This window comes from Mollisia scopiformis, assembly GCF_001500285.1.
Source record: "Mollisia scopiformis unplaced genomic scaffold LY89scaffold_12, whole genome shotgun sequence".
NCBI classification, from domain to species: Eukaryota; Fungi; Ascomycota; class Leotiomycetes; order Helotiales; family Mollisiaceae; genus Mollisia; species Mollisia scopiformis.
Window position 1 is genome coordinate 1,261,723 of NW_017263592.1, and position 18,606 is coordinate 1,280,328.

The following is an 18,606-nucleotide window of genomic DNA, read 5'->3' on the forward strand; positions in this document are numbered from 1 at the left end:
CCGCGTCTCGCTTAAGTGGGCCATTCCCGGTGGCCTCAGCTCTTACCAACAACCTGCCGCCTACAGTACAACCCTGCCTGAAGACGAGCCGTTGGCAGACTTCCTTATCGCTAATCGCCTTGGAGTCTGCCTACCTTACCGGAGCTGCAGCAATCCAATCTTCCGGTGCGCTTGCTTCTATTCTGAAATGTATTGCAAATGAACGAGACATTGCTAACTAGGTGTCTTGGCCGTTGAGATCGCGAGACTGTTGCTGCCACTTATATCTTGGGCTGAAGCTCCTCGCTTTCTAGTAGCCACCGAGCTTTTCGTGTTTGACTCAGAGGTGACCCAACCTTCGTTGGAAATCTGCACAACTTCAAACTTCAAAACTCAAATTACAATCACAAGAACATCGTGATCCCCACTCGACATGGCAACCTCAATGTCGTCAAAGGGCTTGAGAACAGTCGCAACTTCCAAGCTGAGAGGCTTTATTCCAACATTCCCTGACCAGATTCACCACACGCCGCTATTCAATACTTTGACTGCAACCGCAAGTGATCTGCAAAAAGAACTCAGCAATGGCAAGCTCAGGAGCACGCAGGTGGTCGAAGAGTATCATCGATCCATCATTGCTCACAATGGAGTCCTCAACGCCGTTTGGGAATTGGCACTTGGAGCCATGAAGCGAGCCGAAGAATTGGATCTGTTGAGAGAGAAGGGGCAATTTTTAGGTCCCCTGCATGGAATTCCCATCCTGGTCAAGGTACTCAAGTGCTGCATCAGATGAAATGGGCATCACTGACACGGACAAGGACAATATCAATCTGGACCCTTCCTTTGGTATAGGCACGTCGGGAGGAGCAGTGGCCCTCGTAGATTCTGTCCCCGCATCGTCTGCCACCATAGTTGAGAAGGTTAGCTTTCGTCGGCGTTGATTCTGCAGAGCCCGTGCTTACGTGCCTACTTGTACAGCTTCTCGAAGCCGGTGCCATCATCTTGGGAAAGACGACAATGTCGGTGAGTAATTTTTGCTGCCAACTTCTATCTCTGTTTGCTGACTACTGCAGGAAATGGCATATTTTAAGTGAATTTTCCAGTTAACATTTGAGGTCAGGTATGCTGATCTTTATCTCTCCAGAGGTTCAGGTATCCGGTGCGGATGGTCTGCTGCAGCTGGACATTCCCAATCAGCTTATGTCAGAGGCGGTTTAGACATGGAGGACAGCATTATAGGCCACAGCGTAAGTCTTCACTCCCAATCTTTGAATCGTGTCAATGATGTACGTAGTGCCCTGACGGTTCGTCTTCTGGAAGTGCAATTGCTGTCAGTGCCGGAATGACCCGAGTCTCTATTGGCACAGAGACATTTGGCTCGCTTGTGAACCCCGCCACGCGAGCTGCGCTCTTTACTATTAGATCAACCGTAGGCCATGCCACATTCGCTCATCAAATATGTCGAAGAGGCAACGACACAAATGGTACGTCTATGAAGTGCCCAGGAAGTAGAGACGGCGGCTAACCCAGGAAAGAATAAGGAGCTTCGTGCCGCATACAGCAAAATTGAAAAGCTTGCGAAAACCTACCACGGAAATATCTCCAAACTTGCCTTGGAGAAGTCTTTCGATATGCCAGATGGCGAAGATGCTATCTCTGCTGCTTTGAGTAAGACTCCCCCCTTCGGTTTACCCATTTCCCAATTCATGCTTAGTAGTGGTAGAAGTACGTTTATGTTTACGCAAACTTCTAGCTTTCGACATCGGAAGAGATTTGGATCCTTTCCTTCAAGATCTTACAACGAGCAAAATTCGGAGCTTGAAAGAACTAGTCAAATGGAACATCGATCATGCAGACGTAGCTCTCACGGCAGGTATGAACATTTTCCGCATACTATTTTAATGGTCATAAGCTGAGACTCTGTCAGAATATCCGAACCAAGGTTCTCTTTGTGGCCGCTACTGAGGTCGATCACGATGAGAAGAAGAGAGAAGAAATTGCTTCTTACACCAAAGCTGCGGGCGCAAAGTTCCTTGAACTCTTTACTGAATATGATGTGGATGTTATTATAGCTCCCACAGACTCACCGCTCTTCCTCTTCTCTGGTGCTGGAGGTAAGCACGTGAACAGTCATGTGTTACCAGCTGATCTAACTCTGTGCAGCATTTCCAACGGCTATACCACTTTCAACCATTGAATTCAACGGCAGGCCATTTGGTCTCACTGCTGCAGCTCGTGCTCACCATGAAGGAGTCTTGATCAAGGTCATGAGTGCCTGGGAGTCCACATTCCCAGCAAGAAAGACACCTGAAGCATTCTTGACATTGAAAGCAATAGATAAGACTTTCCCTTCAGCAGCAGGCAGGATCACAATAACATAAGGTAGTATTTGATGTCTCAGAACAACAACACACTCATTTTCGATAAATTTGGTTTGGATGGGTCCAACAAGAATACTGAACACACAATCACACAGCTCTCAAAGCAACTTCCCCCAAAATTGACAGCAGAAGCTTCACTTCTTCGTAACAACAATCAAAGCGTTCTCCAAACTCTGTCTAGGCCTTGCCTCCTTGCCTACCATATTATTAAGAAACGATGAATGCGGCATAACTGAGGTCAAATCAGTTCAAGCCGCCATGTTTAAGTAGGAATCTCACCATTAGGACCCCCATCCTTTGGATCGCTATCATAATTCACAAACAACAGAATCTCGTCAGGAGTCTGACGACTGATCCAATACCACTTCTGATTCTCGCTGTACTGCATGTAATATATCTCTCCGACGTATTCACGCGAAGCTCTGTCTGCGGCTCGGAGGTCGGAATCAGCTACGGTGTATAAGTTACAGAAGGCTAATGGCCGTTCATCTGCCAAGTTGTATAATGGGCGCCAGCAGTTCAGAATCCGGACTCGGTAGTTGCCATCGAGCAGGCCGGCCAACCAGCCAATCAGTCAGTTATCAGTCGAGCTAATTCTTCAACTGATAGACTGGTTAAAATGAAGGCATCCAATTGATTGGCTGTCAGTCATTTATAAATAAATAATAAGTTGTAGAGGTAAAAATATAATATTAAATATTAATTAAGATTTAAAATCTAATTATCTTTAAGCATAAGGAGACCTCGAGCTGAGGAAATGGGCGTAACAGCAGAAGCAAGATCGCTTGCATGCATTCAATTCGACACGAATCAAGCATCGCGGGTATCTTTTGTACAGTACATTTTTCTGCTAAACTTTTTTAATATCGCATATACAAATACAAAGCTCTAACACATTCCCATCCTGTCAGGGTCCCTCTTTCTTTAAAAGTCCGTCCTTTTCTAAAAGTCCGTCCTTTTTAAGTGTCCCTCCTTTTCTAAGAGTCTTTCCAGGTAACGTAATATGTTAATCCATGAGACTCACCTCAAGCCCCACCTCATAATGTTTTCATGCCAATTTTATCTCACTAAAAACATCATTCATGCCCACCATTCTAAATTCCATTGCAATTTACAACTAACCCTTAATAAAACTAGATAAAACAAGGATCTGGCAATTCGTGAAAGGGAGGATTTGTCTAGCATTTTGTGAATAAGAAAGATTGGTCTGGCAATTACACCTTCGTTGTTAGCATCTTCTTATTGTACGACAAATACGGGGTGATTGCGGCATCAGACCTGTTCACTCTTATAGCTCCACTCCATTGTCACTCGGCAAGAAGGGAATTGACGCGATCTATCCTCCTCCCTATTCGTCTGGGATCAAGCTTTCATGTGTGTTTGCTGCTGCTGCGCACAAGACAGACTCAACAAAGCTCCTTCAATTCTGGTCATTGACTCGTTTTAGTTCCTGCTATGTGTTACGCCCGTACAGCGTAACGTGCCTTGCCTGGGCGCTATACCCAACTAAGTATAGCGCTAGGGAAGATTAGCGTTCCCGGGCTCTTACTGCACGTGACAGAGCCATAAGCGAAGACGCTAAGTTGGAGTAGGAAAAGGACTTGTATTTAAACTCGACCGCGCTCTTCGAGCTGCGCTCTCTTTCTTTCCTTCTTTAACTTAGAATCCCAGTCTTATGACATCCCCTCAAGGCCATCTTATCCGTGCCATTTGAGAGTCGTGGCACTATGTTTTATTCTCTAATACAACACACTGTCTTCCTCTTCAGGGTACACCACCCATCCACCTCCAACTAGGATCCTTTTGTCCACCCTTAAGCTCGCTGGTTGGCACATCTCCAGCCTTAGTATTCACTCCCTGCGCTCTGTTACGTCTTGCATTATCATATTTCATCCAAAACCCGAGACTCAAAACAATGGCCACTCCAGCGAATCCGAAACAAGCGCAGATAATACTCGCCATAACATATCTTGGAGCGCTCTGCTCTGTGAAAATGTTGGCTGCAACGAGTCCCATGGCATTGGCAGTACAAACCATGACGGGCGTAAGGATAGCACGTTGATTTTCATCTGGAGTATTGTTGTTGTACCATGTCGAAAGTAGTGGCGAAGTGATGAAGCCGCCTGCGCAAAGCAAGAAGCAAGCGAAGTAGCCGACACCTAGATGATTTGGGACATCGACACAAGCAAGGACAACGAAGCCAACAGCGGTCGTTGCAAGAGTAGCTGCCAGGTGGCATGAACGATCACCCCAATAATCAGACGAAAAAGCGACAAAAACGACAAAGCAGGCGCCGACAATGTTTGGAGCCACCGTGTATAAGTTCGTCTTGACGGTGCTGTATCCGAGTTGAGCAACGATTTGGGGCAAGAAGTTGGACACTGAGAATAGTGGGACTCCGACACAGAACCCTATGCTCATATATACGGGCCACAGCCTGTCTTGCTTAAAAACTCGGATTGCTTGGCGGAACGAAAACTCGGAGTCGACGACTGTGGAAGAGTTGGCTGCAATGCGATGGTAGGCGAGTGCTTTTTCATCCTCATTGAGGAAGTACGCCGTCGCTGCAGATTTTGGTAGCACGATGATCGCAATGATGCCTCCGAGAACAGTAAGACCTCCTACATATTTTGTTAACAGGAGCATCTCGAGTGGTATCTGTGTTACTTGCCTTCAATGATGAAGAGATATTGCCAACCATAGAGAGCATCCTTGATTTGGAATACTCCGAATGCAATGAGGCCAGTGAAGGCTCCTGCAACCTCACTGGCAGCATAGAAGATACTCAATCTGCCTGCCAGTTCGTTTCTTTTGTAGAAGGTCGTGAGATAGAAGATAACACCAGGGTAGAATCCACTTTCGGCCATGCCCAAGAACCATCTGGTAGTTACAATGCCACCAAAGTTCGTCGTACCAGCACTGATCATGGCCATGCTTCCGAAAATAATCATGGCGATGGGAAGAACGAACTTGGCACCGAATTTCTTGGTGAGCATGTTCATGGGAACAGCTGTGAGAACCAATGGTACGTAGAAGATGGAAAGCAGGATGTTGTACTGGTTTCCGGTGAAATGGAGATCCTTAGTAAGTCCATCTGTTTTGGCATTACCCAAGTTCGATTTGTCGATTGAGCTGTATTTCTTTAGCATTCATTCAGAACATACTTTCAAGTGAGCGAGAAATGACCTACTTGAACAGATACATAATAGCAAGCATAGGCAGGATATGAATGTCGAATTTAAACAACATCTTCTTCTCCAGCTTCCTATCGACAACATAATTGGAAGCGACCTGGACAAGGCCATTTCCACGCTCAATGTCCGACTCCGAGCCGGGTGCCTCCTTGGAGTCGACAGGGTATTCAGCATCGTTCATCTTCTCGACTGAAGCCATTGTGAATTCGACAATACTCTTAAGAGATGTTCCCGAGAATGCAGCTCAATGTCGATCAAAAACTTTCCTGGGACCGCCTCTCAATATATCGTGGTTACCCCACACTCAACGCATTTGGCCGCGTCCTTCGGGAAATCTACCCCTATCATCAGGTTATCACCGTTATCGACCCCGACCCGGTTTTCTAGCCTTTTGCTGGGTCGTCTTGCCACCAGCGTGGGTCGGCTAGATTTCCACTCTCAAAAGTGGGATGAATGCCAAGATAAGAAACGAGACTGGATGAAAAGAACATTCCATTCGAGAGTTCGGGTTTGTGACGGATGGGAAAGGGTGAATGGATGCGAGAGCCGTTCTGAAGCCGTTCTGCCAAGACGGATGGAGAGCGGATGAGGCGCGGGGCTTGGGAGGGTGAACGATGATTCGCTTCCCAGCACCGTTCATCACGATGCTGGGAATCCCACTCTTTCATGTCGCGGGGTTATTCAACCTCGTGATGATGTCCGGCGATTTGATATAGAAGCTTGCGCATATATTTCTCTCATTGTACTTGTTTGTCTATTATCCATTTCAAATTCCTCAATAGCGTCTACCACGTTATCATCAGCAGAGAAATCTACACTATTATCACCACCATGTCGGAAGTCAAACTCATAAATCCTCTCCATCCTTCAGTGAAGGATAGAATGGATCCTCAATTCGCAGAAATCTACACAAAATACCAAGGTATATACTTCCTCTCAAACCACAGAACTCTTGATTGACTTGACTCCAGCACCAAGAACACGCGCAGACCAAGTCTCATATGAAGAATACAACTCCAACCGCTCCAAGTACACATTCTCAATCGCACCTGGCTCCTTCCCCGAAGTCGGATCTGTGAAAATCTATAAAGTCCCCGTCTCAGACCCAGCCGGCGAGATACAAATCCAAGTCTTCCATCCAACTCCCGAAGCCATCAAGTCCGCTGGCCTCGCGACAGCAGATGGAAAACTTCCAGCGCACGTCGACTACCACGGCGGCGGCTTCGTGATCGGCGGTCTCACCAGCGATGAGAGTTGGAACAGACAAGCTTGTCAAGCGCTAGGTTGTGTGGTTGTAAATGTCGATTATCGACTCTCGCCCGAATTCCCTCACCCAGTTCCTCTGACGGATTCTTGGGCTGCGTTGAAATGGACGTTTGCTAATGCATCTGAGCTTGGAATTGACAGAAGCAGGATCTCGATTGGAGGCTTGAGTGCTGGCGGGCAGATAAGTGCTGTGCTTGCGTTGATGGCGAGAGATGAGCCGGGGATGGAGAAACTGGTTTGTCAGTTGCTGATTGTGCCTGCTGTCGATGCGAGATATGTGCCGATCGAGGATGTGTCTTTGAAAGGAGTAGAGGGCGTGCCGTATGAGAGTTATGTGGTGAATGAATTTGCGCCGTGTTTGCCTCTGAATAGGATGAGGTGGTTTTACAGGTTGTGGTTGGGAACTGATCCTGGTAGGTTTTTGTTGTTCGTCTCGCATGAAAATGGACATACTCTTGGTTTACATAGCTAATGTTTGAATAGTGGAAAGAAAGAAGAAAGCAGAGCATTTCTACGCATCACCCATCCTCGCAAAATCCCACGCCAACCTAGCTCCAGCTTCCATCCATGTGGCAGGAGTCGACACTCTCACCTCAGAAGGCATCGCTTACCACGAAGTGCTCAAAAAAGCCGGCACTCCAAGCACATTGAAAGTATACGAAGGCTGTGGACACCCTTTCGGGCATTGGGACGGCGAATTAGACAAAGCGAAGGAGTTTGTGACAGACACTATTGGGGCGTTGAGAAAGGCTTATACTGTTTAACACTGAATAGAGAATTGACGTCTATACAAGCTTCCAAGTATCTTAACCTTATTATTCCACATTGATCTCAAAGAGGAAAAATGGATGAATCACGTGCATCGAAACAAGGACAATTGGAAACCCCTTTCCTCCTGCGGCGCAGCCATCATAAACCAATGTTCCCGGCGACGGATAAGACGGCCAAGTCTATGTGGGTGGATCACCATACCCGACAGCTCGGGACTGCTTTGTAACATCCTCGCTTTCCCGATGTCACTCTCTGCATATTCTTCTTCTACCCTTCAATACCTACACAACGACCGCGGCTAGAACATCTTCACCAATTCAAACATTTGATCAGTTCCGAACAACTGAAACTGCCAAAAATGGCACCAACCCTCCTAACAAAAACAACCCGCTTCATCAACGACTCCGGTCCGTCCCCTCCACTCCCACTCCAACTCCCACTCTTGCCCAGCCCCCTTTCCCTCCCCCTATCATCACGTGCCACTAACCCCCTCCCCTCCCTCCCTCCAGCCGGCCTCGAAAAGACCCTCCGCTTCCTCCAAGCCCTCGCCCAGATAATCGCCTCATACACCCTCTCGCCCAGCTCCGCCAAGCCCTGGCAAACAGCTTGGAGACAACTTGCGCTCGGTTCGTACCTTTCTCGTCGTCCTCGCTTATCTATCTACCTAGCTATTTCTCACGTGAATGATTCTGATAAATAACGGGAGAATAGGAAGGAGATACCTCCGGATCGTGAAGTTCGTGGATGCGTTCCAGTTGAGTCTTGCTGTTTTTGAGAGTGGGAATGGGAATGATAATGGGAAGCGGGGTTTTGTTGTCCTGAGGACGACGCTGGAGGCGGGGAAGTGGAGTTGTTTGGGGATGTTTTTGGGGTTGGAGAGTTTGACTATTGTGAGTTTTTTTTTTTTTTTGTTGTCTTCTTCTTTTCTTCCGTTCGTTTCGAGGCGCTCCACGCTCCACTTGTTTGGATAAAGAGAGAGGGAGAATTTGATGATGATGCTTCGAATAGCTTGATACGATGGGTGTTTATAGAACGGCATGGGCAGCGCCGCTTTTTGTTGAGGCGATGAAGTTCTGGTTTTATTCTATAAGTCTAAGTATTGTGCTTTCGTTGGTGGAGCTTTGGGGGTTGTATAGTTCGCCCACTTCTTCGATGATAGCTTTGGTTCCAGAAGGGAAGGAGAAGATCGATCGCGTGAAGGAAAAGGAGATGGAAAAGAGGGAGTGGAAGCAAAAGCGAGGGAAGATCGTGAAGAATATTGTCACCGATTCTTGTGATCTGGTCATTCCTGGGTCTGTGACGGGGTGGTTGCTTGTTTCGAGTAGGAATGTGGGGTTTTGTAGTGTGGTTAGTACGGTGCTGGCTGGGAGGGATGTTTGGGCGAGGATTCAAGGATAGCACGCCTGATTACATCTACAGTGTACTCCCCCTGATCATACGTTAGCTTGCCAAAAAAAAAATATGGAAGCATGCTGCTTCAACTTGAAGAGAGTGCACCAGATTCAAAGTTCGTCTGCGATTCAGTACTTTAAAGCCGCATACGTTCTCTCATTTTCAAGTTCAAGTAGAATAATCGAGTGGCAAGAAACTAACATATGATCAGGGGAGTACACTGTACATCTATGGTACATCGAAGACCTTCTTCATGCTTGCTTTTCTGCTGGCGACAGCAGCTCATTCCTCAGTATCAACACTTTTCTTCCACCAAAACTCACACTCCTTCTTCACCCACTCGCTCCCCCTCATCTCCGCCGCAACACCAACACCATTCCCACCAGCCCGCTCATCATTCCCCATCCCGAACGTCATGACTTTCTCACTCCCTCTCTCGTACCTCTCCCACTTCGGTCGATCTCCCCACCGCCCTTGAATAGCATTTGGATCTCCACCCGTTATAAAACTCGTAACATACGCATGGTATTTCCCGCTCACCTCTCTTTGGGACTCACTAATACTCGTGACATCCTCAGGGAAAGATTCGTAGTACATGTTATCCCCATGATTCGCACCCCCTTTGACAGTCTTGTTCAAAGCCCAGTGAAAGACGAAGATGGGTGGTTCTTGGGCGGCAGAAGCGATGTGTGCTGTTTGGCGGACGGGGCAGATGTAGGCGTAATGAGCATAGGAGGCTTCAACGCGCTTGTATTGTGGTCCGATGGATAATGCTTTCATGTCCCGCTGCTCGACGTATGGCGATTCGGGATCTTTGGCTGGGTCGGGGTATAGAGAGTTGATGGTCGCTAAGTCTTCTGGAGTGTAATGCGGAAGTAACGTGTGCCAAAAGTCTGTGAATCCTTCTGAGGTAGAGAGGTTAGAGGGGACGTAGTAAGTTCCCTCGTTGGTGGCGTGTCCAGTCATTATTGGCACTTTATTCCATTTTCTGGATGCCCAGATATCGATTGGACGGCCGTGAATGAGGTGGTGGTCTATCACCGGTTGAAATGCCCAGCGTAGACTAGGATTGTACTTGTCGAACACGGTGGTGGAAGCTTTGGTAACGACATCTTCTGGTTGAGAGCGAAGACAAGATGTGATGGACTCGGGAAGTACATCGGAGCAACCTGCTTCAGAGACGAAGAGGGCAAATTGCTCTTCGTGAACGGGAGCATCGAACGGGTGGACGGCCCGGGACGTTGGAGCGCCCGACTCGAGAATTGCCTTGTGGAAGAGAGGCTTTACTCCTTCCTGGTAATTGAGGATGTGATGGCCGATCTTAAAAAAGTGTTAGCAAGAACTCAATTCAAGTGTTTGCATGGGAATCGAGCGACTATTGAATGCGTTTCACAGGAAATTACTTACCGAGTGAGCGCCTGCAGACAGTCCAAAGATGGTAACATCGTTCTTGTCTCCTCCAAATGCCGCGATGTTGTCTTGGATCCATTGCAGGAGGAAAACTTGGTCATGTAGCCCTAGGTTTACGACGCCCTCTTCAAAAGTAAGTTTGGACGGGAGGAAGCCAAGTGCGCCGATCCTTGCATCGTTAGTATACTGTCAGGCATGAAAAAACGGCTAGATCAGAATACCGGTAGTTGAAGCTTACTCCAATGAACGGACTTTCAGACCACGCTACCATAGATGCAGTGTTGTGCATCAGAGCTAGACATTTTCAATACAGTACGAGGTCAACACAGGAGTATAGGCTTACAGCTTCCACGATTGAAGGCCCCGCCATGGATGTACACTGCGACTGGCACTTTGTCATCTCCGACTGGCTTCTGTCTAACAATATTGACAGTCATGCAATCTTCACTATTGTCTCCTGCCTTCCCACTAAGCAATTGTTTTCCTGGACATCTGTGATCATCAGCATGGGAATCTATGTGGTACGTGGAGAACGTCAAAGCGTACATCGGGCCATATTTCTGGGCTCTGAACGTGAGATTCGATTCTGGAAGAGGAAATGCACGTCGGAATCGTCTATCACCTGTTGGGGGCTGGGCGTAAGGCAAACCCATGAAAGCTTGGATGGGAGCAGGGAATTCGTTGTCCAAGACCGTGCCGATCACGAGACCCTGGGAAAGGGTGACCTGGGGGAGTTCCGAGGCCGTCCATGTTGGGATGAACGAGTTGGTGATATCCTGTAGCCACGACGACCAGAAGACAGCTATCCCAACAAGTGGAACGGCCGTGAAAAGTAGAAATGAGACGGCTGAAGGCATGAGGTCTGAGACATTCGAATCGTGATATCTCTCTTTGAGATCAGCGATCTTGATACATACGGTACATACATCTCGAGGCTTCCAGTGCTTTTGTGGTTAAGGTCACCGCAGCCCACTTTTGGAATGGTCGCCGAGTCGGTAAAGAAGCACCCCCTAAATCCCCAGCCCAGGCGAGGGCCGCTGGGTGGAGCTTCAGTGTTGCTTGCCCGACACAAAGATAGGGAACTCTCGCCCGTGGAGTTAACGGACCGACACCGTTTTTCCTTACAGTACATTTTCTCTACCCACTTCTGTTGTTCTTTGTGTACAGTATCAGCAAGTTGGAGTCCTTAGGTACTTCGTACGTTTGAGATTCCCATCGTCTCCAGTGTCGAATTGTTTGCATTCTCCACAACCCAATGCGGCTGGCTACCAAATGCTCGCTTTCGTACTTACTGGTCGCGGAAATCACTTCCACCGCGACAGCTAAGTAGAACCAACGCTTCCATCGATGGCTTCCAATGGTTCCGACACTATCTGCCGGTTGGGCATCATGGGTGGTGCTGTAGCGCGGTTCTGCACTGTACTGTAGCGACTCGCGAGAAGTCGCTTCCTGCCGTGTGAATCTGAAATTGGTGCTGAAGAGGGCGATCTTAGGGCTTCATCGCTGGAAACGCTCAAATGACGCCGAGAGATAAGGATCAAGGGGCCACTGTCCCGTTTAATTCTTCGCTACAGTCAGTGCGGCTCCGAGCCGTTGACAAAGAAAAGTGGACAGTGGACGTTTTGCCATGCACCGGAGCAATGGGAAGAAAGGGGTCGTCAAATTCTTACTTATACCTCGTGGATGATAATATAGTAAGCAAAGTCAGATCTTTACCAGAACCAGGAACTTTTCCCCACAAACAAGATTTGAAACAATGCACTCGAAGCATCTTTCCCATTCCATCACTGGTCTCCTCCATCTTTAGCTTCTGGAATCCCAGAGAGGGCAATCTCATCAATTTGGCCTGAACCCAAGTCTAATGATCCAGATGAAGAGATTATCAGATCGCAGATCACTACAGTACGTAGTACTCAGCACAGCCCGACGTCGCGTGTCTCCCCACTTCAATCCCAGCAGCATCAAGGGGGGGGGGGCCGCCTAGGGTCTATCCGCAGCCGCAGTTTCACGACATGTGGTTCTCGAGGTTGCCATGCATCCCTTGACTCGGTTGTCGCCATATCAGGGAAGGTTCACGTCTATCCTGCAAGCCATACAACGTACAATACAACCCAGTAGCCGATTTCCTGGTGTTGCGTTCGCGAGATATCCCGAGGTAGTCCTTGCCAGGAACGGGGCTTTCACAGGTCCAGACAAGTCGACGACCTCGGGATGGTCCTGGATTGGAAACAAGGGTGGACCTGCGCAAGCGTCAGGAGAAAATGGCATGGCATGGCATGGCATGGCATGGCAGGAGGGGCAGATCTGCTGTCAGCACAGTTAGATGGAGACTACTGGCTGAGGTGCCGGATGCGAATTGCCAGTCGACCGCGATGCAGTAGTTTGGCCCTGATGGAAAAACTTTCTCCACAGTTGGTCCACCTGGGTCTTCTCCATAAGACATAGCATCTCCGCTCGAAATCTCACCATGAGGCTTTACAATTCTCCATCTCATCTCTAAGCTCTTCACTGAAATCTTAGTTTCTTGGGGAGTTTTGTTCTTCGTTAAGCAACAATGACGGTTCCAGTGGCAGGTCGTGGACCTCAGGTCCAAGGTGTTGCGGGGCTGTTTCTCGCTCTGAGCACTATTGCTATTGGCCTCAGATGTTATACACGAACATTCATTGTCAAGAGCTTTGGACTTGATGACTGGTCTGCGCTTATTGCTTGGGTATGGACGTTGATTCCGAGATACTTTACTACTACAGCTAACCTTCATAGGTCTTCTTCGTTTTCTTCTGTACCTTTGCTATCAGCGGTGTACATTACGGCACTGGTCAACATGCAGTCGACCTGCCTCCAGCGGACATTCCTGTCGGTCTCAAGGTAATTTTATCAAAATACGGACGTGACCAACACACTAACATGATCTAGTGGTGGTGGGCATGTGAACCTGTCTACGTTCTCAGCAATATGTGTCTCAAATTCTCCATCGGCGTGATGCTTCTTCGTATCACCGTTGCCAGAACCCACAAAATCATCATCTGGACAGTCGTTGTCGTCCTCGAAGTCTATGGCGCATTCTACTTCTTTCTCTTTGTCTTGCAATGTCGTCCATCAGCCTATTTCTGGACAAGGTACACAGGAGGAAAAGGGACTTGTATCGACCCAACCATCACCGTCGATGCCACCTACGTCTACTCCGCCGTCTCGTGTTGGGCAGACTGGACACTTGCTATTATCCCCGTCTTCATAGTCTGGAATCTCCAGATGAACATCAGAACCAAAGTCGGTCTGTCCTTCATTTTAGCCATGGCCGCCGTGTAAGTTCCCTATCTCCCCTCTGCTCATAGACCACCACCTCTAATATATCCCTATCCAGCGCCTCCGTAGCAACCATCATCCGAATCCCCTACGTCAAAGACCTCGCCAACGCAGCCGACTTCCTCTACGCCACCACCGACGTCGCAATCTGGTCGACAGCCGAAACCGGCATCGGCATAGCCGCCTGCTCCTTCGCCACCATCCGCCCTCTCTTCCGCAACTTCTTCCTGCGCTCCCGCCTCCTCGGCGGCTCCTCCAGCCGTGGTAACTCCAAGTCCAACCCCTGGCCCTCGTCCGGTCGTCCGGGGTACATCCGCAGCGAGAGTCGCGGCGGCCAAGAGAGTTTTGGGCTCCGAACAGACATTGGGAAGAACCAGGGCGTGACGACGGTCATTGCCAGCGATGCCGATGTCGAGAAAGGTGAGGAGAAGTTGCCGATTCAGGGGAGTTCGAGGAAGCAGAGTTTTGGGCATAGTCGGGGGAATGGGTGGAATAACAGCGAGAGTAAGTTGCATGATAGTAGTGATGAGGAGCAGAATTGGGGGTTTGGGATTAGGAAGACTACGGTTCAGACCCAGGTTGCCGATTGATTGAGGTTTGAGTCTGGAGGGGTGTACAGTACCATTAATAGCTTGTTTTGCGATCTGCTACCAGTGGCGTTGGGAGGTTCAAGGATAAAGAAAAGAGTAGCGCATGTACTTCACTTCTGTATATCTTCAGCATAGTGTAAAAAGGATTGCAAATGCTTTTATTGGCCCTCACACACAAGCCTAGAAGTCAACGGAAGCGTCAGAAATCTGAATCCCAGTGATAGCCCATTTCCACGCAGTAGTTCCTCCAACAATATATTCAGAATTTGTACAAGATTCCTAGATTTTCACTAAACTAAAGTTTTAAATAAAAGCCGGATAATTTTTTCTAAATTCGAGTAGAATTTGTCCATTTTTACTTTTCATGTCATGAAGCGTGGCAATAGTTACGTTACTTTACGGGAGCATATTGTACAGCATTGATCCAGAATTTGGACAGGATTCCTGGATTTTCACCAAACTAAAGTTCTAAATAAAAACCGGACAATTCTTTAAATTCGAGTAGGATTTGTTCACTTTGAAATTTAAAAGTTTTAAATCCTAGACAAGTGCTGGACATGTACTTCATAGTAAGCCTGCACAATAAGTCTACATTATGCACCGCTCTTCTTCTTGTTTCAATAGTAAGTGTGCATGCATCTCTTCTCTCATGAATTTTCTCTTAATCCAGGTATGTGACACCCATCTGCAGCATGAATCCACAGTACTAACTCTCTTCTAGAACGCGTTCATCATACAAGCAGGAATAGAAGGCAAGAATGCAGGGCAGGAGTAGTAGGCAGGAATTGTTCTATAAACAAGTGGCGGATTTTGGTTCCGAATACTAGATAAATACCGACAAAATCCTGGATCTGTACTAGATAATTTATCCAGTTTTTTTGTCCGGTCGCTTGCTACCGTAGGGGTTGTCTAAAGAAAAGCTTCTGCGAGTTTGATCTTGAAAAAGGAGCCACTGAGCTAATCCACCCAACGTAACAAAAAAGGCACAAAAAGAAAGCAGCTTCCCAAAAAGAAATATATTAGCATTAAAAGCGGCCCCGTTTAGTTTGTTCCTAGTCCAGCAAGCTTGAGCATGAGAGACACAACGATTCGTTTAATATTTGGGATTCAGTGTCTCTGAATAAGGAGAATGTTCGGCATCTTAACAACACTTTTATTCTAGCATACGAAACAAATATCTGATTAACAAGTAGTAATACACAGAAAGAATCATATAGCTGACTAGTTTTTCAATGCTTTTACTAAAGGCTGATAAAACTAGTTTGGTGCAGGTGTTTGGATGGCGCGGTAGGTGGAGTTTGTTGTCTGGTCGCCCATTGGTTCGCTAAACCACGCACAACACCAAATGTTTTATTTGGTCTATAAATTTAAATACGCAAAAATTTTATCATAAACGGCCGGATGGTGTAGTTGGTTATCACGTGTCCTTAACACGGACAAGGTCCTGGGATCGAGCCCCAGTCTGGTCAATATTCTCCTTTTTTTGCATCTTTTTTGAGCTTGCACTGTCCGCGCTGTGTTTTCAGGCTTCTCTTGTGATGCTATGGGGTCTCTTTTGCGCCTCATCAGAGTGCCAAATCATATTTGTTGCCATAAGTTTATTTTCTGTGGTCTGAATATGATCAAGCTTTGGCGTCGAAAACAAATTGTATTTTCAAATATGTGGGGTAATCACATCTGAGGGTCTCAAAGCCAATAAGAAAGTGTGGAGGCAATAATTTATCTGATTAATGTTGCTCTGTTCGAAGCTCCAGCTATACACTCGAGACTAAAGTAGCAAAGACAATTGTTTCCATGCCTTTCCTGTCTCAAGTAGATGCACTTTCCACACCGGTAACATAGCGCAATACCCCCAACTTTCAATACACTCCATCAGCAACAATATATTCCGTCTTCGGACCTTTCTCCCCCGACTTCAAACGCTCTATATGCTCAACTCTCTCCAACGGAACATCCAACGAGTCAAGTGGCATGACCCCCAGTTTGGCGGCTTCTTTGGCAGTGAACGCACCGTAATAATCCACATCATCGAAATCGCCCATTCCAGGTACAGGAAACAGACGCATTGTAACGTAGAAGAGGAGAGCGCTTGTGAAGAAACCTATGTAACGAGATATTAGAGCAGTGAAGTCGGTTTAAGGAGTGAATAGGACATACCGAAGAAGAACGCCATATAATAAAGCTCGAACAACCTTTTCGGAGCAGTGGTATTGCCCCGCACTGTGAGAATCAAACCTCCCACAGTTGGACCCCATCCACACAGCCAGGCTGGGATAACTCTCCAGTTGACACCATGAAAGTACCAGTAAGCAGTATCATGCGTTCGGTACAGATTGCTCAGTTGAATCTTTTGTTTCCGAAGAATGAAGAAATCACAGCACATTACTCCAATCATTGGAGCTAGGAAGACGGCGAAGGAGCTTAAGACTGTGATAAATGTCGCGGCTTTGTTGATGAGCTGCCATGGCTGGACGACCTTTGAAGCATGTTAGCTTTGTAATTTTAAGATTCCTACGGTGTAGATATACCCAGCATGCGATAAATGTGATCAGAGCACCCTGTTAACAAGTCAGCATCTTCCCCTGATCAAGAACAACAAACACTTACTCTTCGGATGTCAATGTAACGAGGAAACAATCCCGCTAAGTCGATTCCACCAGCTACGGCGTTTCCCTTGGATGTTATCAGCAGTGACAAGCGGGCACAGATGTTCTGGACTTACACAAATATTCTCGAACATCGCAGTCAGAGCAAACCCAGCTGACAGGAAGAACACCCCGGTCCTCGCCTTAGATGATCCCTGGCCGGCGTCCATCATCACCATCAACAAGTCAGGTGCTATGTTACAACACCGTAAGTCTCAATCATTTCAGGAATAGCAGGGGTGGTACTTACGGTTCCAGTATATTTCGCCATAGATTTTCTGGCATGCACTAGTTGTAACCAATCCCACGAAACTGACCTGATCAAGATTAAAAATTGGACATTCAGAAGGCAAAGGATCCAGAATGACATACCATGGTACCGACTACCCAGACTGAAGCTATGGAACCCAAGATATAGTGCTTTGGAGACTTGGCATATCTCGAGAAATCCGAACCGTTCGTGATTCCCGCTTCTCGGAGTTAATTTTAATCTCTATCAACTTTCCAGACATCGACTCACCTGCAATGCCTCCCAGCATCTGGTTGATACCAGACATTATGAGCCACGAAGAATTCCACCTGCTTTCAGACGGGATTTTCTCGCCTTCCGAGAAAACAGGACCAACTCCTTTGGCTACTGAAAGCGACCAAATCACTGAAAATTTTAGAAACATTCGATAGAGAGAATTTGATAAAGCTTACTCATGCATATCATTCCGATACCACAATAAGCGGAAACGACTTGGAATGGAAGCTTGAATTTTTCAGGTCTAATGAACAGGAATGGGAGGGACAATGTCCAGAAAACGATGAATCCGACGAACTGATAAGTCGTTGTCGGCATATTCGAAGGTAGAGTGTTTTCAATCGTCGCAAACGATGGCCATATAGCTGTGATACAAACACTAGGCACGAAGAATCAGTTCTGAGAAAGTCTGGGGAGTCTTGGAGCACTCACGCGACCAGTCTTCCGCCATTCCAACATTGTACAGCCGTCCAGATGAAGTTCAACAAGATACGCTGAAGTAACGGAATGTAGCTTCCTCGCATTCCCCAGGTGTATCTATTCTGAATCGTGAATCCGATATGCCATTTCAGCCCACACCAAGCAACAAGTGTCGAGAATAGGGCAATAAGAGCTCTGGAAATGACAATCACAGCCATCGATTGGCCTACCGAAAGCCCCAAAGCTGTTGCAAAGTTAGGCATATCCAGTTCACTTTTGAGAATACACTCACTCAGGTATGTATTCGGGGTTTGCCAATTGCTGACATTCAGAGAACTGATGGCCCAGTACCCGAAGTAATGGAAAGCTGCCCATGTTCTCCGAGATGGAGGCAGAGGGATGAGATCGCGATTGCTCCAAGAGTCTGTCTTTTCGTGTTGAGCTTCGTCGCCCTTCACTTGAAGCTTTTCTCCGAACTTTCTCAGACGAAGAGAAGCCATGTTGAGATGCAAATCGGATTCCTCCCTGTCTAGGTGTAGACCGATTTCGACGACCTGAAGATAGACGAAGAATTGGAGGTCGTGCAAACTCTCACGACTCGCAAGTCAAATCCACAAGCTAGCGTCGAGGCGTCTGTCAAATATGTCTTTCAAGGGTGGGAGATAACCTACCGACAGATAAGATTTCTGATTACCTTACATGAACTTCAAGTAGGAATCTCAGGAACTC

The 18,606-nt window shown here is 47.3% G+C and overlaps 8 protein-coding genes and 1 non-coding gene across 9 annotated transcripts; 5 read left to right on the forward strand and 4 right to left on the reverse strand.

Annotated features, from left to right (window-relative positions):
• The first annotated feature begins 124 nt into the window (after nucleotides 1-124).
• Nucleotides 125-2,512, forward strand: LY89DRAFT_782352 (amidase signature enzyme). Its single transcript, XM_018222571.1, has 11 exons — nucleotides 125-748; nucleotides 798-899; nucleotides 958-1,002; nucleotides 1,053-1,069; nucleotides 1,124-1,226; nucleotides 1,274-1,363; nucleotides 1,413-1,463; nucleotides 1,515-1,647; nucleotides 1,697-1,836; nucleotides 1,907-2,093; nucleotides 2,143-2,512. The coding sequence occupies exons 1-11, from the start codon at nucleotides 413-415 to the stop codon at nucleotides 2,358-2,360; spliced, it is 1,422 nt and encodes a 473-aa protein (XP_018071518.1). The 5' UTR covers nucleotides 125-412; the 3' UTR covers nucleotides 2,361-2,512.
• Nucleotides 2,513-2,622: 110 nt separating this feature from the next.
• LY89DRAFT_584985 (uncharacterized protein) lies at nucleotides 2,623-2,895 on the reverse strand (the record flags this gene model as incomplete). The annotated part of the gene is made up of 1 exon (XM_018209299.1): nucleotides 2,623-2,895. A coding segment is annotated over one exon (273 nt), but the record flags the coding sequence as incomplete, so codon positions are not given.
• Nucleotides 2,896-3,960: 1,065 nt separating this feature from the next.
• On the reverse strand, nucleotides 3,961-5,818 carry LY89DRAFT_685099 (MFS transporter). The gene is made up of 3 exons (XM_018215017.1): nucleotides 5,551-5,818; nucleotides 5,032-5,492; nucleotides 3,961-4,981 (listed from the first exon to the last, which is right to left on the reverse strand). The coding sequence occupies exons 1-3, from the start codon at nucleotides 5,751-5,753 to the stop codon at nucleotides 4,125-4,127; spliced, it is 1,521 nt and encodes a 506-aa protein (XP_018071520.1). The 5' UTR covers nucleotides 5,754-5,818; the 3' UTR covers nucleotides 3,961-4,124.
• A 567-nt stretch (nucleotides 5,819-6,385) lies between these two features.
• LY89DRAFT_585612 (alpha beta hydrolase fold-3 domain-containing protein) lies at nucleotides 6,386-7,584 on the forward strand (the record flags this gene model as incomplete). The annotated part of the gene is made up of 3 exons (XM_018209331.1): nucleotides 6,386-6,476; nucleotides 6,526-7,237; nucleotides 7,311-7,584. The coding sequence occupies 3 exons, from the start codon at nucleotides 6,386-6,388 to the stop codon at nucleotides 7,582-7,584; spliced, it is 1,077 nt and encodes a 358-aa protein (XP_018071521.1).
• Nucleotides 7,585-7,886: 302 nt separating this feature from the next.
• On the forward strand, nucleotides 7,887-9,089 carry LY89DRAFT_718826 (uncharacterized protein). Its single transcript, XM_018218449.1, has 3 exons — nucleotides 7,887-8,217; nucleotides 8,303-8,481; nucleotides 8,600-9,089. The coding sequence occupies exons 1-3, from the start codon at nucleotides 7,950-7,952 to the stop codon at nucleotides 8,987-8,989; spliced, it is 837 nt and encodes a 278-aa protein (XP_018071522.1). The 5' UTR covers nucleotides 7,887-7,949; the 3' UTR covers nucleotides 8,990-9,089.
• A 38-nt stretch (nucleotides 9,090-9,127) lies between these two features.
• LY89DRAFT_73030 (putative extracellular lipase) lies at nucleotides 9,128-11,580 on the reverse strand. Its single transcript, XM_018219461.1, has 5 exons — nucleotides 10,940-11,580; nucleotides 10,737-10,885; nucleotides 10,615-10,687; nucleotides 10,391-10,562; nucleotides 9,128-10,303 (listed from the first exon to the last, which is right to left on the reverse strand). Exons 1-5 carry the CDS (start codon nucleotides 11,248-11,250, stop codon nucleotides 9,266-9,268), a joined length of 1,743 nt encoding a protein of 580 aa, XP_018071523.1. The 5' UTR covers nucleotides 11,251-11,580; the 3' UTR covers nucleotides 9,128-9,265.
• Nucleotides 11,581-12,832: 1,252 nt separating this feature from the next.
• On the forward strand, nucleotides 12,833-14,303 carry LY89DRAFT_73041 (uncharacterized protein). Its single transcript, XM_018219475.1, has 4 exons — nucleotides 12,833-13,103; nucleotides 13,154-13,258; nucleotides 13,307-13,695; nucleotides 13,755-14,303. The coding sequence occupies exons 1-4, from the start codon at nucleotides 12,948-12,950 to the stop codon at nucleotides 14,284-14,286; spliced, it is 1,182 nt and encodes a 393-aa protein (XP_018071524.1). The 5' UTR covers nucleotides 12,833-12,947; the 3' UTR covers nucleotides 14,287-14,303.
• A 1,378-nt stretch (nucleotides 14,304-15,681) lies between these two features.
• Nucleotides 15,682-15,755, forward strand: LY89DRAFT_t31. Its single transcript has one exon. It is a non-coding gene; the product is annotated as a tRNA-Val (tRNA).
• A 234-nt stretch (nucleotides 15,756-15,989) lies between these two features.
• LY89DRAFT_685102 (uracil permease) lies at nucleotides 15,990-18,509 on the reverse strand. The gene is made up of 11 exons (XM_018215018.1): nucleotides 18,170-18,509; nucleotides 17,890-18,121; nucleotides 17,634-17,836; nucleotides 17,452-17,586; nucleotides 17,304-17,401; nucleotides 17,182-17,248; nucleotides 17,009-17,124; nucleotides 16,894-16,959; nucleotides 16,815-16,844; nucleotides 16,444-16,762; nucleotides 15,990-16,387 (listed from the first exon to the last, which is right to left on the reverse strand). Exons 1-11 carry the CDS (start codon nucleotides 18,375-18,377, stop codon nucleotides 16,146-16,148), a joined length of 1,716 nt encoding a protein of 571 aa, XP_018071525.1. The 5' UTR covers nucleotides 18,378-18,509; the 3' UTR covers nucleotides 15,990-16,145.
• Between the last annotated feature and the right edge of the window lie 97 nt (nucleotides 18,510-18,606).

What these genes read in the sequence shown, in the direction of transcription:
- LY89DRAFT_782352 (XM_018222571.1), top strand. Translation starts at nt 413, where the DNA reads ATGGCAACCTCAATGTCGTCAAAGGGCTTGAGAACAGTCGCAACTTCC. An exon ending in GAATTCCCATCCTGGTCAAG is followed by an intron (nt 749 to 797) that starts GTACTCAAGTGC and finishes GACACGGACAAG; the next exon opens with GACAATATCAATCTGGACCC. An exon ending in CAGAGACATTTGGCTCGCTT is followed by an intron (nt 1,364 to 1,412) that starts GTGAACCCCGCC and finishes GATCAACCGTAG; the next exon opens with GCCATGCCACATTCGCTCAT.
- LY89DRAFT_685099 (XM_018215017.1), bottom strand. Translation starts at nt 5,753, where the DNA reads ATGGCTTCAGTCGAGAAGATGAACGATGCTGAATACCCTGTCGACTCC. An exon ending in GCTATTATGTATCTGTTCAA is followed by an intron (nt 5,493 to 5,550) that starts GTAGGTCATTTC and finishes AAAGAAATACAG; the next exon opens with CTCAATCGACAAATCGAACT. An exon ending in ATATCTCTTCATCATTGAAG is followed by an intron (nt 4,982 to 5,031) that starts GCAAGTAACACA and finishes CAAAATATGTAG; the next exon opens with GAGGTCTTACTGTTCTCGGA.
- LY89DRAFT_718826 (XM_018218449.1), top strand. Translation starts at nt 7,950, where the DNA reads ATGGCACCAACCCTCCTAACAAAAACAACCCGCTTCATCAACGACTCC. An exon ending in TTGGAGACAACTTGCGCTCG is followed by an intron (nt 8,218 to 8,302) that starts GTTCGTACCTTT and finishes ACGGGAGAATAG; the next exon opens with GAAGGAGATACCTCCGGATC. An exon ending in GGTTGGAGAGTTTGACTATT is followed by an intron (nt 8,482 to 8,599) that starts GTGAGTTTTTTT and finishes TGCTTCGAATAG; the next exon opens with CTTGATACGATGGGTGTTTA.
- LY89DRAFT_73030 (XM_018219461.1), bottom strand. Translation starts at nt 11,250, where the DNA reads ATGCCTTCAGCCGTCTCATTTCTACTTTTCACGGCCGTTCCACTTGTT. An exon ending in GGCCTTCAATCGTGGAAGCT is followed by an intron (nt 10,688 to 10,736) that starts GTAAGCCTATAC and finishes GAAAATGTCTAG; the next exon opens with CTCTGATGCACAACACTGCA. An exon ending in TGTCTGCAGGCGCTCACTCG is followed by an intron (nt 10,304 to 10,390) that starts GTAAGTAATTTC and finishes CACTTTTTTAAG; the next exon opens with ATCGGCCATCACATCCTCAA.
- LY89DRAFT_73041 (XM_018219475.1), top strand. Translation starts at nt 12,948, where the DNA reads ATGACGGTTCCAGTGGCAGGTCGTGGACCTCAGGTCCAAGGTGTTGCG. An exon ending in GGTCTGCGCTTATTGCTTGG is followed by an intron (nt 13,104 to 13,153) that starts GTATGGACGTTG and finishes TAACCTTCATAG; the next exon opens with GTCTTCTTCGTTTTCTTCTG. An exon ending in ATTTTAGCCATGGCCGCCGT is followed by an intron (nt 13,696 to 13,754) that starts GTAAGTTCCCTA and finishes ATCCCTATCCAG; the next exon opens with CGCCTCCGTAGCAACCATCA.
- LY89DRAFT_685102 (XM_018215018.1), bottom strand. Translation starts at nt 18,377, where the DNA reads ATGGCTTCTCTTCGTCTGAGAAAGTTCGGAGAAAAGCTTCAAGTGAAG. An exon ending in TCTGGGTAGTCGGTACCATG is followed by an intron (nt 17,249 to 17,303) that starts GTATGTCATTCT and finishes AATCTTGATCAG; the next exon opens with GTCAGTTTCGTGGGATTGGT. An exon ending in TGGCGAAATATACTGGAACC is followed by an intron (nt 17,125 to 17,181) that starts GTAAGTACCACC and finishes GTTGTAACATAG; the next exon opens with CACCTGACTTGTTGATGGTG.